At 40.2% G+C, this 14,063-nt stretch overlaps 2 protein-coding genes across 3 annotated transcripts; one reads left to right on the top strand and one right to left on the bottom strand.

The window, feature by feature from the left end:
* LOC146665145 (dynamin-1-like protein) lies at positions 1 to 10,128 on the top strand. Of its 2 annotated transcripts, XM_085412636.1 has the most exons (19): positions 1 to 220; positions 2,594 to 2,738; positions 3,886 to 3,932; positions 4,457 to 4,528; positions 4,611 to 4,697; positions 5,006 to 5,168; positions 5,332 to 5,452; positions 5,545 to 5,676; positions 5,835 to 6,041; positions 6,170 to 6,290; positions 6,372 to 6,527; positions 6,633 to 6,722; positions 6,813 to 6,905; positions 7,074 to 7,127; positions 7,436 to 7,507; positions 8,203 to 8,379; positions 8,531 to 8,640; positions 8,727 to 8,886; positions 9,702 to 10,128. In XM_085412636.1, exons 1-19 carry the CDS (start codon positions 119 to 121, stop codon positions 9,756 to 9,758), a joined length of 2,166 nt encoding a protein of 721 aa, XP_085268762.1. In that variant the 5' UTR covers positions 1 to 118; the 3' UTR covers positions 9,759 to 10,128. The 2 variants fall into 2 exon arrangements, with proteins under 2 accessions (XP_085268762.1, XP_085268763.1); XM_085412637.1 differs by lacking the exon at positions 7,436 to 7,507 and having other exon boundaries at positions 2 to 220.
* Positions 10,129 to 10,267: 139 nt separating this feature from the next.
* LOC146665144 (troponin T, cardiac muscle isoforms-like) lies at positions 10,268 to 14,011 on the bottom strand. The gene is made up of 12 exons (XM_085412638.1): positions 13,924 to 14,011; positions 13,075 to 13,129; positions 12,947 to 12,957; positions 12,837 to 12,864; positions 12,694 to 12,751; positions 12,498 to 12,614; positions 12,321 to 12,398; positions 12,119 to 12,229; positions 11,590 to 11,699; positions 11,353 to 11,443; positions 11,068 to 11,105; positions 10,268 to 10,539 (listed from the first exon to the last, which is right to left on the bottom strand). The coding sequence occupies exons 2-12, from the start codon at positions 13,110 to 13,112 to the stop codon at positions 10,497 to 10,499; spliced, it is 723 nt and encodes a 240-aa protein (XP_085268764.1). The 5' UTR covers positions 13,113 to 13,129; positions 13,924 to 14,011; the 3' UTR covers positions 10,268 to 10,496.
* Between the last annotated feature and the right edge of the window lie 52 nt (positions 14,012 to 14,063).

Here is a 14,063-nt window from a genome sequence, read left to right as displayed (position 1 = left end):
GTGCGTAGATGTCCGATCCGAAGACAAACCAGTAGCTTTTAGCTGCGGGACATTGAATGACTTTGTACCCGTGTGCGTTAAGAAAGTTCTCTGTTTGACAGGTTTAGAATCGGCGCTAATGGAGGCACTTATACCTGTCATAAACAAGCTGCAAGACGTATTTACAACTGTTGGCGCAGACACAATCCAACTGCCGCAGATAGTTGTTGTGGGAACACAGGTGAGAGACGTCACTTTGCTTGAAAGCTAACTTTTAGTTAGCCTGCAGCAACTTATTGTTTTGACTCTTTGTTTTCACCGCAGTTTTTCTTTCACTTTCACGCAGACACAGTACTATTAACTGTCCATAAAAGCATAACGTGGATTTTTAATTGTTTTAGTTTACTGCCATAGTAAACTAAGCAGGGTTACGGTTGACAGTTTACAGTAGTGTTTATCCACATGTTCTAGCCTTGTGGTTAGTCTCCAGAAAACAAAATCAAGTGCTGTTTTTCTTAATCTAGTTACATAAACAATTTGACCAGCCGTCTGTCGTTTTTATGGAAAACACAATTTGTACTTACGACTTTATGAATAACCTAGACTAAATTTAAGTTTGCCAATTTCTGAAGAACACCTATCTACAACTAGTGCATCCCATCAGTATTTTATCTGCCAATTCTTTAGAGATTTAATATACTATTAGTTATATTTATCGCATCTTTGTTAATATTACAGCGGTGAACAATTAATTAAAAACGTCTTTCACCCTACTGTACCCAAGTGCAATTTAGCAGCACCACAAAAACTATTACTGACATGAAGTCAACATCTATAATACAGTTTCTCACTACCTTGTGGAGTAGTGAGACATTGAAGCCTAAGTGGTTTAAAGTGGGAGGTTTTGCCTAAGGCTAATGGGATGTGACTGTCTCAGACGTATTGGCAGGGATGTGAGGGTGTTAGAGTAAAACCAGGCAAGCCAAAGGATGTTTTTGACCCATTAAGACCGGATGCAACGTGCTTGTGTCTGTTCTTTTAATCTTTGTCCTTGTCAATGCTCTGCTTCAGTTAAGAGCAGCTCAGAGATTACACTGAAGGTTTTAATAATTGTTTTTTGTGTGTGTGTCTTGTCCATCATTAGACCGACATATAGCAGTCAGATCAACTTTAGGTTTACTGCTACAGCTGCTGCTCCTACTGTGGAAGATTACCTGGCCGTTTATGTGCATTTTGCTAGCTATGTGAAGTATTTCACTTTACACACAGTTTCGTTAGAGATGACTCAACTACAAACTGAATCAAGCCTACAGCGCTATGCAAGTGTCTCCTTAAATATTGAAGAATCTGGGCAAGTGGAGAATAAAAGAAATCGTCACAGGCCTAAAAACCTACCTGTAGCAGATGCACAGTATCTGAAAGTCATGTCCTTAAGAAATAGGGTAAAAGTCCAGCAGTGACCTGAGAGATGCATCTGGCTCTTCAGTTGATACATCTAGTGTTCACCAATCAGAAATGGTGGCTGTCAAGAAGCATTTCTTAAGGAACTGAAAAAGGTAGAAAGGCTGAGCTATGCCAACATTACACAAAAACTGAACTGAAAATCAGCAGGTCTTCAATTTCAAATCATTCAAATCCTACTCCTGAAGACTACTTAAAGAAATTGCAAGAAAGTTTGCCTTAGAGAGTTCAGGCTGTGAAGAAGAATAAAGGTGGTCATATGAAAGTTTGACTTTAAAGCTCATTAGAATTTTACAAATTCTGTTTCTGCCTTATGTACTGTGTTTCCATATATTTTTGCAGGTTTAAATAATCGTTGCATTTATTTCCCTCTTTCCATGTATGAGGGGTGGCTTGAGACTTTCACACAGTCCTGTATCAATAGAAACACCATCCCTTATACTGGTGTTAATGCATTATAGCGCTTCCCTCCTGTGTAGACAAAAATAGTGCACAGGTTAAAAAACTTGAATGTTTGTCAGAACTCCAAACTTTAGTTCCTAAATTAATACTAGTTCCTCTACTAATGCCTGAAAACATTTGTTCAGCGAAAATGGGCTTTAAAAAATAGTGTAATGCTAACCTCTCATGGGGCTTCCTGTGTGAGAGTATTGGTTCATGTACAGCAAATAGAATCAGACCAAAATGATGCTTTTTGCTGTTTCTGACCATGTAATTAAAAATGATGTTCGATTAAATGAAGCCCTGATTAACCACACCGGTAAAATACATTTATTATGGTCGGGAGGTTTTTCTTTTGTGTGGGGCACCAAAATCTCGTCTGTGAATGCAAAACTCTGTGTCAGTTAAGAGGTTTTTTTTCTGTATGCTGAAAACAACTTTTTCTGGCCAATGAATGAGTCATTCATACTTGAGCCTTTTATATGAGGTGATTTTGTTCTCCACCCAAAAGGAGGGAGTGTGTAATTGGGTTTGTTTGACTGTTTGTTACCAGTCTGGTGTCCAGTTTTCTAAGTACTGTGTTTAAATTTTGCATGGTGGTAGATACCAATAAAAGCAAGAGCTGATTTAATTTTGGTGAAAATCGGGTCAAGATTACGCCCTTTGGGGGGAGTTTTGTTGTTTATGATCTTGTTGTTGTTACTTTCTACAGAGCAGCGGGAAGAGTTCGGTTTTGGAGAGCCTGGTTGGCAGGGATATTCTGCCACGAGGGACTGGTGTTGTCACACGCCGGCCTCTCGTCCTCCAGCTAGTGCACATCGACCAAGAAGACCGCAGAAAACCCACAGAAGAGAATGGTAACATAACTGTCCCCTCTTCTAATTTTTATGTCGAAAATGAACATTTATATTTTTCTAAATAGTTAGTTTTAAAGTCAACTTTTTACACATTTTCAGCCTTTGGTGTTTTCTAACGCATTTTTCAGACTGGCATTTGTTTAGTAGTTGGATTAGTCCACTATGCTTCCAATTTTCTGACAAAATTTACAGCTTTAATAAAATGTAAAATAAAGGGAGCTCTTTAAACAGATTCTTAATTGCTTTTTATTGTTAGAGCAGTTAGAGTGACTTCGTATTGATGGTGTTATTATCTCTGATTGAGAACAGATGCCACCCGCTTCTCAGTAAAAAACAAAAACAAGGAACTGAAATGTGCCAAGATCCTGCGTGTAGTTTGTCCTGCCCTCTGGGAATGACTGCAGAGTGACTCTGCATTACTGCAGAGTCTCATGCAGGGGCTGCAGATTGCCGAGTTAACTCTTTTCTCTCCTGTCGTCTCTCTTTAACTGCAGAATCCAAGAAAAACGGACGCCTTTACAAAGGTCTCCTTTTCCCATGTTCTGTATCCCACTGTGTTTGTATCTTATGTAATCAGCCCCCCCACCGAATCCAACGCTCCCCACCACCCATCTCTTTTCTGTATTTGTCCCCATCTTGCTTTGTATTTGTATAGCTTTTCCAAAACTGCAAAACCATGTGGCTTCATCTCATGCCCTTCCGCCCAAATAGGCTGGTGTCTGTCATTTGAAGTTTGTTAGAGAGAGTTGGCATATTCTGGTCAAAAAATATACAATTGTGTTGAAAATAATTATAAGGGCCTCATAGAGCAGCTTCCTTCAGATGAACAACAGACCCCAACCTGTTGATTATTGCATCAAAAATCAGCTTACTTTGATTTGTTTTGTTTTTTTAAATAGCCTTTCTAGGTTTCTGCTTTCCAGAATGCACTTTATTTTTGCTTTAGGTTATTTACTTCCTTTACTGTTATGTGAGAACAGCTCTTCAGCTGTGGCGCCTTCTCCTCTGAAGAGTTTATCTTTCACATCCTTGCCGGCAGAAAACACATTTAAATCAGGGATGTAATAATAGTAACGTTTGTCTCAAGGCCACATCTATCACGTAATCTGTATCTAAAACATCTGTCCTCGACTTTGTATTTCTGCAGGCATCGATGGAGAAGAATGGGGCAAATTCCTACACACCAAAAACAAGGTAGACTTTTCAGCCTATTCTCCACAAGGTTAACACTCTCATGCCCATGCTGTACTGTGTATTAGAAACATCTGAATATTTCAAATACAAAGGTGAAAAAAGACACATCTTTGTTCTTTGCCCCATATTTACTTTGACACATTTGCATTGAACAGGACGACATTTTCTGGTTTTGCGGCATGCCTCAAATGTAAAACATGTTACAGGATCAGGCACACACACCCTTTCAGCTGCTAAAAATATCTTTTTGGCCACAGGGCTAATGTCCTCCAAAGCTACATTGTGTCTTTTTCTGAGTTTCATTTACTGTAGTTCTTCATGTTTGAACAAATAAGCTCTTATGAGGTGCTGAGAGCCTCGTGATATCAATTGGATTTTCTCAGGATTTCTTTGTAAGTGTTCCCTGTCATGTACTTTCTGCTCCTCCCGGCTGTCCTTGTCTTTTCAGTGTCAACAAATGCTTTTTAAAATTAATGTTGCTCATTCTTACCCCCTTAATATTCATGGTTAAATCATCTTTTCAGATCTACGCAGATTTTGAGGAAATCAGACACGAAATCGAGACAGAAACGGAACGAATTTCTGGCAGTAACAAAGTGAGTGTCAAACATGAATGGAGAAAATGGATGAGCTTTAAATGTCCACACCAACCTGAAAGGTGCTTTATTATGTTTGCAGGGAATTAGCGATGAACCCATTCACCTAAAAATCTTCTCTCCACAAGTTGTGAATCTCACATTAGTGGATCTTCCTGGCATCACCAAGGTAAGACAAGTTTGCTAAGCTATTTGTACGTTTTATAACAGGAACTAGGAAGCATATTGATCCATATTGTACATTAGCTGATTTAATGATTTTTTCTTTCTCCTTGCTCATGTATCTCTGTCCAGGTCACATTCATTGATTATTCAGATGAAAGCTAGTTACATGTAGCTTGAAAGGACTGATAAGTGTTAAATAAATGTGCTTACATGAGTAGTTATGTGGTTGTAGGCTTTAATACCCCACTGCTATTTATTAATCAGCTGTGGTCATCTGCCATGGATAAAGTCTACTTGTATTTGTTAAAACAGGTACCAGTGGGCGATCAGCCAAAAGACATAGAGATCCAGATCAGAGAGCTGATTTTAAAGTATATCTCCAACCCCAATTCAATCATCTTGGCTGTGACTGCTGCCAACACAGATATGGCGACATCAGAGGCTCTCAAGGTGGCCCGTGAGGTTGACCCTGATGGTAAATGGCATCCCTGTTTTGCTTTGGTTTCCTCTTCTCTCCTGGTTGTTTTTAGTTAAATCAGCACAAGCATTTATTTTCATTTCTCCCTCACACGTGCTCTTTGCTTTTCTTTCCTCAGCAGTGGTTTTTTTAACATTGGGTTTGTGCGTTCTGTGTTTAGGTAGGAGGACGCTAGCAGTGATAACCAAGCTTGACCTGATGGATGCTGGTACGGACGCCATGGATGTCCTGATGGGCAGAGTCATCCCTGTTAAACTGGGCATTATTGGAGTAGTAAACAGGTATCGGTGCAGTGAGTGGTCACACAAGGCAAAACTGCGCCTTTTAAGTTCAACTCAGCCTCATAGTTATTTTTGTTTGTGCACTTGATCAGGAGCCAGTTGGATATCAATCAGAAGAAGCTGGTGGCAGATTCTATTCGAGATGAACATGCATTCTTACAAAAGAAGTACCCCTCCCTCGCAAACAGAAATGGAACCAAATATCTGGCTAGAACATTGAACAGGTATGAAAGTGATACATTATGTATGTATTTAAATTTGAAATATTGACCTTTTTTTTTAGCCTAATTGTTTGAGTTTTAGTCCCTTCCTGACAAGATGAAACAGCACTGGCTACACTAGTCCGTAACAAGCCTGCCGACTTCCTTTCTTATTACCACAGGTTACTGATGCACCACATCAGAGACTGTCTCCCTGAGCTGAAGACGAGGATCAATGTGCTGGCAGCGCAGTATCAGTCTTTACTCAACAGTTACGGTGAACCTGTCGAGGATAAGAGTGCCACGTTGCTGCAGATTATCACCAAGTTTGCTGCAGAGTACTGCAACACAATAGAGGGCACGGCCAAGTACATCGAGACAGCTGAACTGTGAGTTACACAACTCTAAACTGCATTTACTTTGTTATGCCACCAAGGGGCGCTAGCATCATACTTTCCTTAATGAAAGCCCATTCTGCATCTGAGTGTGCTTTAATGTGGTCCTTTCTCCTCCTCAGGTGTGGTGGAGCACGGATTTGTTATATATTCCACGAGACGTTCGGTCGCACGTTGGAGTCAGTCGATCCTCTGGGTGGTCTGACAACCATTGACGTGCTCACTGCAATCAGAAATGCAACGGTTGGTTTCTGTGACATCCGTTGATTTGATAGTCTTAAAAGGCACTTTTTTCAAAGCTTACACTTTAATTGCCTTTGTCAGGGCCCGAGGCCGGCTCTGTTTGTGCCCGAGGTTTCATTTGAGTTGCTCGTGAAGCGGCAGGTCAAGCGTCTGGAAGAGCCCAGCCTGCGCTGCGTGGAGCTCGTTCACGAGGAGATGCAGAGGATCATCCAGCACTGCAGTAACTACAGCACGCAGGTCAGACACGCCCTCACCAGCGACTAAAGCACAGAGGTGTGCTGTAATTGCCGAAGGTTGTAACATTAGGCTTTCATTTTGATTGATTGTTCATCATCTCTGCAGGAGTTACTGAGGTTTCCAAAGCTTCATGATGCTATAGTAGAGGTGGTCACATCCCTTCTCAGAAAAAGGCTCCCAGTCACAAATGAAATGGTCAGGAACTCCTCACACTTGTGGTATTTATAAAGGAAGTTAACAAACAGCCCCTAATCTGAAAAACCTATTTTCTGAATCGATTTTCAGGTACATAACTTGGTTGCCATTGAGCTGGCGTATATCAACACCAAACACCCCGACTTTGCTGATGCCAGTGGCCTTATGAACAACAACATCGAAGTAAGAGATTGGCCACTACTTTCATTTACATTTATTTAATGCAGTGTTTGTGTAATCCTCTTTTGTCACCTCACACTGATTGTTTTTAATTATGATTTTTCTTTTCCAGAAAAGGGAGAATTTTCTCTTCTTCTGCTTGTGATATTTTTCAAAATTTTGTTTTTGTAGGAGCAGAGACGGAATAGACTGAGAGATCTGCCCTCTGCCGTTCCCAGAGATAAGGTACAGTTTGTCTGTCTGAGAGTAACTGCTTTGTGGTAACGCACTTTAACTTCTTCTTTCCTGCATATGTAGATTTATTTAGTCAGGGCAAAACCAGCTGTTCACGTATACATGCATATATAAAGTTATAAGAATATAATAAAATATACAAATAAAAAAATTATGTGCTTTCAGTCTGCTTAACCTGAAGCTGCCCAACTTGTATGTCGGGCATTTCTTCTATCTTACTGTATGTAAGGCTCATGCACACCTTCCGCTTATAGCTCCTGTCCATGCTCCTCTCCTTTCTTCCTTATGTCTTTCTTTAGTCCCTTAAAGGTCCTGGGGGGCAGTCTCTCTCCCCCACCGAAACTTCTGCCCATGAGGGCGAGGTCACTAAGGTGTGTCTTGTTCATTTCCCCTGCCTGTGTCTACATCTGCCCACCCCCAGACTTTCTTTGATTCCTTTAAAATCAGCCAAACTGTGTTTCTTTGGCTCTTACACTTTGATTTGCATCTAACCCTATTTTCTGCATGCTGGTTGCACGGATAGAAAAAGCACAATTCCCAGCTCAACTGAAATGACATGAGGTTTTTGTTTGTTTTGGGGTTTCTTTTAATGGGGAATTGAAGAAAACCTTACTAGCACTGGTAGACTATATGATATGGACACTCTTTGTAATTTTATTATATATTCACTCCAAAGAAAGATATTCAAGATCTGGTTTAGGTAAATCTGTTACATTTTGTGCCAAGAGCCATTACACTCAGGATTTATATCAAATTTTATATAGTTAAATAACTTTAAAAAGCCTTTGTGTCATGATTGCTTCACCCAGTCACACACTGCCTGTCATTTTATCCACACATTCCCTTTGCTTGCTCAGTTCACAGTCAGGACAATGAGCACCAATCTGGATGAACGTCTTTGTACTGAAGTCAAAGAAGACCTATGGCATGCTGATATTTGAAGCATGTCAAAAATTATCAGGAAATTCCTTCTGGATGTGCTCTGTTTTTTTGGGGTTTTTTTAATGTTGGATCAGCTGATGATTTTACTTGTTTTCATTACCTCTTATATCTCTCCCCTCTGTAGGGAGCAGCCAGTGTTTCTCAGAGCTCTTCTGTCAGTGACCAGACAGACAGTGGCACGGGCAACTGGAGGAGCATGGTGAGAAAGGGCGAGGAGATTCCAGCTGGTGACAGGGCCATGCCCCAGCCTCTTATCACTGCAAGTCCCCAGAAGGGCTATGCTGTCAACCTATTAGATGTGGTGAGAACTCTGCATTTGTATAAGCAGGTTTAAAAATTGTTTTTGCTCGATGGCAATATCTGGTATTGGTAAAATGTTCTGTAGATGTATTGTAAGTGCACTAATCTGCCGAATATTATAGCTATTAGAGTTTCTCTTATTTCATTGTCAGCCTGTTCCAGTATCAAGAAAGTTGTCTGCTCGGGAGCAGAGAGACTGTGAGGTCATCGAGAGACTCATCAAGTCTTATTTCCTCATTGTTCGGAAAAACATCCAAGACAGGTAAGGATTCACGGTTTTTCATCTGCAACAGAGTAAACGTTAACATCGTTAATCCTTACTATACGTTTTACTGCGTTTGGCCTCAGTGTACCAAAGGCAGTGATGCACTTCCTGGTGAACCATGTGAAGGACTGCCTGCAGAGTGAGCTGGTGGGTCAGTTATATAAGACGACGCTGCTGAGCGACCTGCTGACAGAGTCCGAGGACATGGCTCAAAGACGCAACGAGGCTGCTGACATGCTCAAGGTGACAGATTCATCACAAAAAAGCATGAGCCAATGTCATACAAAGTTATATTTTATCCAGTAAATATAATATTGTGGCGTGTTGAGGGAGCAGCTAGTTCTCTCTCATCATGCCCTAGGACGTGCTGCTGTTTAGATGTTCTTGTTTTATTGTTTATGGTTACGTTACTTTTAACTATTATCTTAAATGTTGTGTTTGTACTGCGGTACAAAGTCACTGACAGTTATTGTTTTATAGAAAGAATGCAGTACCATAAATGAGTTCTGTTACGCTGTTATTGACCCTCGAAGCACAGTGTAGCACCAGCAAGTGTTTAATAAAGAGCTCCCCCTACCAGCTTGGGGTCAAACAGCAAGCTCAATCTGTGTGTGGAGCTTCCTTGTGAAGATTCCTCTGCATGCCACAATATATAACTTCTTTTTCCAAAGACAAAGAAATGTCTTATGAATTAGGAAAAGCCTTAACTATTTAGCATGCTTTGTTATGGCAACATTAGAGATATACATGGTTCCTCAGTGCTCTGAAGTTATTGTTTCACTGACTGTTCTGTGAACACAGCATCTTTCTGTACAAACGTTCATTTAGACATTTGTTTGAAGCCAATATGAGGCACGAGAAATGAATCAATCTAGCAGATGATTTTTCAAATCTTTTTAGCATAAAAATCCCTCTACTTACCGCAGTAAATCAGACTTATGATTCTCTTGTGTGACTTGATGGAGAAACTGTACATCCCAGTATGATCCTAATGCGGTGTGATGACGACATTAAAATCAGTTATTAGATTACATCTGTCTTCTCATCTCTGTGTCTAGGCGTTGCAGAAAGCCAGCCAGGTGATAGCAGAGATCCGAGAAACCCACCTGTGGTGAGGATGAGCAATCTTCAGCAAGCTCTCTTCATCCTTGTGGGGACCCTCACTGTCTTCATGTGGACCATCCCACCTCCCTGTCGAGTCATGCAGCAGCTCAGGCTGTAGAGACAACTCAGAAATGCACTGGTGTGGATATGTGTATATGGAAACATAGTTTTAATGTACAGCAAGGAAGTAATAATCAGGGGAAGTACATTTTAGTCACTCGCCATCGGCATCACGTATACTTCTGTCCTAGATTATTATATTTTTCTTAATGTAAGTAAAACAGTACATAAATAATATTATACATCACGACTATGTGGGGCCTTGCTGAGGAATATGCGCTCCAACTGTAGATTTTGATTAAAGCTACAAATGAAAACTCATGTGACACCATGTATATGCCCTCTTTATTGGATTTTGAAGTAATTTGTGCACTGCAAAAGAAATGCACTTTTTTGTAATTGTTAACATACCCCATACCAATACATCATACATTCATTATTTCTTTATTTCTTTATTTTTAAAGCGACACAAGAACAATGCAAAATTAGACACATTTGCTGTTCAGTGTGAATTTTTGTGTAAGAGTTGTTATAGTGGACAAATTTACACAGAAACACTTGTTTTGTACTTTTATGACCATAGCAACTGACACATAACCTTACACAATAGAAGAATGAACACATGGACAATAGACACCAGGGTCCATCGCTGGTGTCACCGTTTGCCTCGACTCTATCTTGTAGCAGCTTTATCTCACACGGCCCATCTTGCCTTTTCCACGACCTTTGGCACTGAAAAGGTTCGGGATACCAATGAGTTTAATAAACACGGATATCATATAGTTTCATTATTTAGCAATTCGACATGCCATTACCCAGGGTACAGATGTTAAAGACGGAAATACAAAGACTGTGGGAGTCATGAGATGATGTGGAAATGATTAAGTTGGTAATATTTTAAGTGCAGAAATTTTAACCGCAAACATTTAAGGCTTTTGACTTCATGGGGGTATGCTGTCAAGCTGCATGCTGTTTGTTTAACAGAAAATAAATTCAAACTATAAGAACAGGGTACGTGATGTGTTTTTCTAATAATGTCACAGATGATAGATTTCTCGAGTATCCGCTGAGCTGAGTGACACTGTTTTTTAGAACATAATACACTCATAACTGCGGTCTCTGATCTATTTTCTGATTGTGAGTGGTGAAATCGTATCTTAGAAAAGTATGAAATGGAGAAACAGAAGCTTTATGTAAGACAAGAAACCTTAGAAGGTCATCAAAATAGGAAGAGATCCAGCGGGGGAGCTGTGTGCTTACCTCTGGTGATCCTGAACACGAGAGAGAAGCAGGTTGATCTGCAACGGCACATAAACATCTCCTCAGTGTTTCGAAATAAAAAGGCTGATAATCTTACACAACGGGGTCTAACGTGAATCGTGAAACTAGCAAACCACACCAACAAATATCAATAAATGATAAATGCAGGATGGTTGCCTTCAGGTGTTTCTCGTGCTGTTGGTCATAAATACACTCAATGTTCTATTTTGTCTTTTTAAATAATGACAGTAATATCACAGAACGGATTAATAGTTCATGACTTACATCATATTTCTGTCTTTTGAGTTTCTCACTGAGGTCGAACTTCTCAGCCTCCAGCCCCATGAGTGACTCCCACAGTTCTTTGGCTTTATCCCTAAAGTAGAAATTCATACCAAAAACGTATCAAATTACCTGTTACTATTAAATATGTTGCAGTATTAACACGAGTTATCTGTGGCCAATATTTAGAAACATAATGAACTATGAATACTGAAGAAGCCCTGCATAGTGTTGTCATACTTGAGTTTATCCTCGCTCAGGTGATCAACGTTAAGAGGTTTCTTGCGTTCAGCCAGTATCTTCTTCTTCTTCTCTCTCTCAGTTGTTTTCTTGCCTCTTCTGGTGTCACTCTGCTTAACATAACATAAAGAATGAGCATGAATCCGCCTCAACATTCTCTATGTATTATTATTATTAACTTATTTTAAACTGCATTCCAGCATATGTACAAGTAATCCTGAAGTCTTCAGAGAGCTGGGAATGCTCAGTTTCAGACATTGTTTTCCACCTTCAAGGCTTCTGTCTATCAAAGACAGCCAATCAAAAGAGAGAGCTTAATGGGAGAAGAGTCGTAAAGGTGGAGTAGATAAAACCAGCTTTGTGGGTAAACTGAGGGGCCCAGTACTTTTAACTGTAAATCATGCAAAGCTACTGCAGTTGAAGCATCACAGTGGACTATCCACTCAGGTGATCCATTCTTATTAAGTCAAGCAAGCAGATGTCTGCTTCATACTATTCTAATTCTGTCATTCACAGGAAACTGAGAGACCTTCTGTCCAGCACCGTACTGCTGAGACATGTTTGAGAGGGCCTTCTTCTTCTTTGCGTCCTCATCCATCTTCTTCCTTTGTTCCTCCTGCTCCTTACGCTCCTTCTCCTCCTGCATGCAGCACAAGCCAATCATTCAATACTGTTTTAGCTGCAGGTGGAATAATAAACAGTAGACTGAAGGTGTAAATCCACGTCCGTACCGTAAGTCTGTTCTGTCTCTCCTTTTCTCTCTCCGCCCTGATCCTTTGCTGCTCGGCTCTCTCAGAACGACGCTTCTCCTAAAAAAAAACAACAACCAAGAAACACACAAAGGTGCGCGCAGTCACGGTGAACTTCAGCCGGGTACAGACACTGTGACTGCTCTGCAACCAACTCACAATTCTATTAACGAGGGCAATGAGTTCTTCTTCCTCTTTCTTCCTCTGGACGAAGTGAGCCTCGATCAGAGACTGCAGCTCAGCTAGATCCTTCTCCTGACGTTTCCTGTAGATATCCTGCGTCAAAAAACCAAACATTGTGAGAAATGTGTCTGGTCAGTTTCAAACAGAGAGACGTTTGATGAGGCTGACTCACATCAAAGTCCACCTTTTCACCATCAGGGATCTTCGGGGCCGAAATGTTTGCCATAAACCTGCAGGTGTGAACAGTTTATCGTTGAATGATTCGTCCTAAGTGAGGTTTAAACTGCTCAACGTAAGGGAAGTTAAGAAACGTACTTAGGCTTGGTCTTTGAGTCATCTTGTGCTGATGACCAGGAGCACACATGATTAGTAAACTGGGAATGAAATCAGGTGTATAAAATAATGGGTAGATGCAATTTTCTTACCATCTTCTTCCCTGGAAGAGAGCAGAAACATTGCCACAATTAAAAATGTCCTCTTAATTACACAATAAAGAAATGTTGCACTCATAATAACATGAAGATTAAAAAAAAGTGTAAAATTGATCACATACTGAACTTCTTCCTTCCCGACTTCTTCTGTGTCAGACATTTTGTTAAGGGTGAGCTCTGCAAAATGGACACCCTATTAGCCTATATTTACACCAACAACTATTTCTGATCATTAAGCAGCATAGTAGATCCTGAGATAGCAACCGTTCACACAGTTTACAATGAGGGTCAGCGTTGGATCAGATATCTTAGCCTGGCCAGAGTTGAAGATGTCTATTCTGATCTTTAACTGGACAACAGCAGCAACACAATAACTGGAAAACACTCCTACTCAATATGCCCAAATAAAACACTTCTGTATGCGTATTTAAAGGGTACACACATAGTTATTCAACTAAATGTGATCAAAGTCCTGTCACAAGTTTGAAATTACTGACGACAACTATAAAAAAGTGTTTTATTACTGTGCAGATGGTGATGCTGTAGGCAGAACGGCTTCAAATGTAAAGTTAATATCTCCAGTTAAGTTTGAAGTAAAACATTGAAATTCTACTCATGTATAGAATGTGTTATTGTCTACTTATTATTATCTGCTTATTATTCTGCCAATAACAAGTTTTTATTATAACAAAATGTAAAAGTAAGCAAAAATGATGAATTTATCAATAGTGTCTGTGTGCGTACATGTTCAAGCTGCTGTACAGTCACAGAAGATGTTATAAAGATGCCATGGAGACAGTTTTGTTGGATTTGTAATGTGGCTTAAAAAGATTTCAGCATGCTGCGAAAACAATCCAAGACCAGATTTCATTCAGTGATAAACTAACTGATCGATTAATTCAGTTCAATATTTAAGGTTAAACAAGATTTATTTGGTAACATTTCCCCACACAGAGCATGCGTGCTCTTACCTGTGACCCAGACAGAGGAGCTCAGAGGCGAGCGACAGACTCCAGCTCCTTGAACTTAACAAACAGGTTAAGCATCAAGGATACATAGTCCAGCCCTTCTGACTCATGTGATTGCAACACCCTATGGCTGATCAGTCTAT

This window comes from Rhamphochromis longiceps, linkage group LG7 (genome assembly GCF_057381845.1).
Source record: "Rhamphochromis longiceps isolate RC_006_pf linkage group LG7, R_longiceps_female_GT1.1, whole genome shotgun sequence".
Lineage (NCBI taxonomy): Eukaryota > Metazoa > Chordata > Actinopteri > Cichliformes > Cichlidae > Rhamphochromis > Rhamphochromis longiceps.
The sequence above is the reverse complement of the archived record's forward strand: the minus strand, read 5'-3'. Positions and strand labels throughout refer to the sequence as shown.

Excerpts from the sequence above, each read along its gene's own strand:
- LOC146665145 (XM_085412636.1), top strand. The coding sequence starts at position 119 with ATGGAGGCACTTATACCTGTCATAAACAAGCTGCAAGACGTATTTACA. Across the intron at positions 7,128-7,435 it reads CTGCCGTTCCCAGAGATAAG|TCCCTTAAAGGTCCTGGGGG; the intron begins GTACAGTTTGTC and ends GTCTTTCTTTAG. Across the intron at positions 8,887-9,701 it reads AGGCTGCTGACATGCTCAAG|GCGTTGCAGAAAGCCAGCCA; the intron begins GTGACAGATTCA and ends CTCTGTGTCTAG.
- LOC146665144 (XM_085412638.1), bottom strand. The coding sequence starts at position 13,112 with ATGTCTGACACAGAAGAAGTCGGGAAGGAAGAAGTTCA. Across the intron at positions 12,399-12,497 it reads TTGCCCTCGTTAATAGAATT|GAGAAGCGTCGTTCTGAGAG; the intron begins GTGAGTTGGTTG and ends GTTTTTTTTTAG. Across the intron at positions 11,700-12,118 it reads AGTACGGTGCTGGACAGAAG|AGTGACACCAGAAGAGGCAA; the intron begins GTCTCTCAGTTT and ends TATGTTAAGCAG.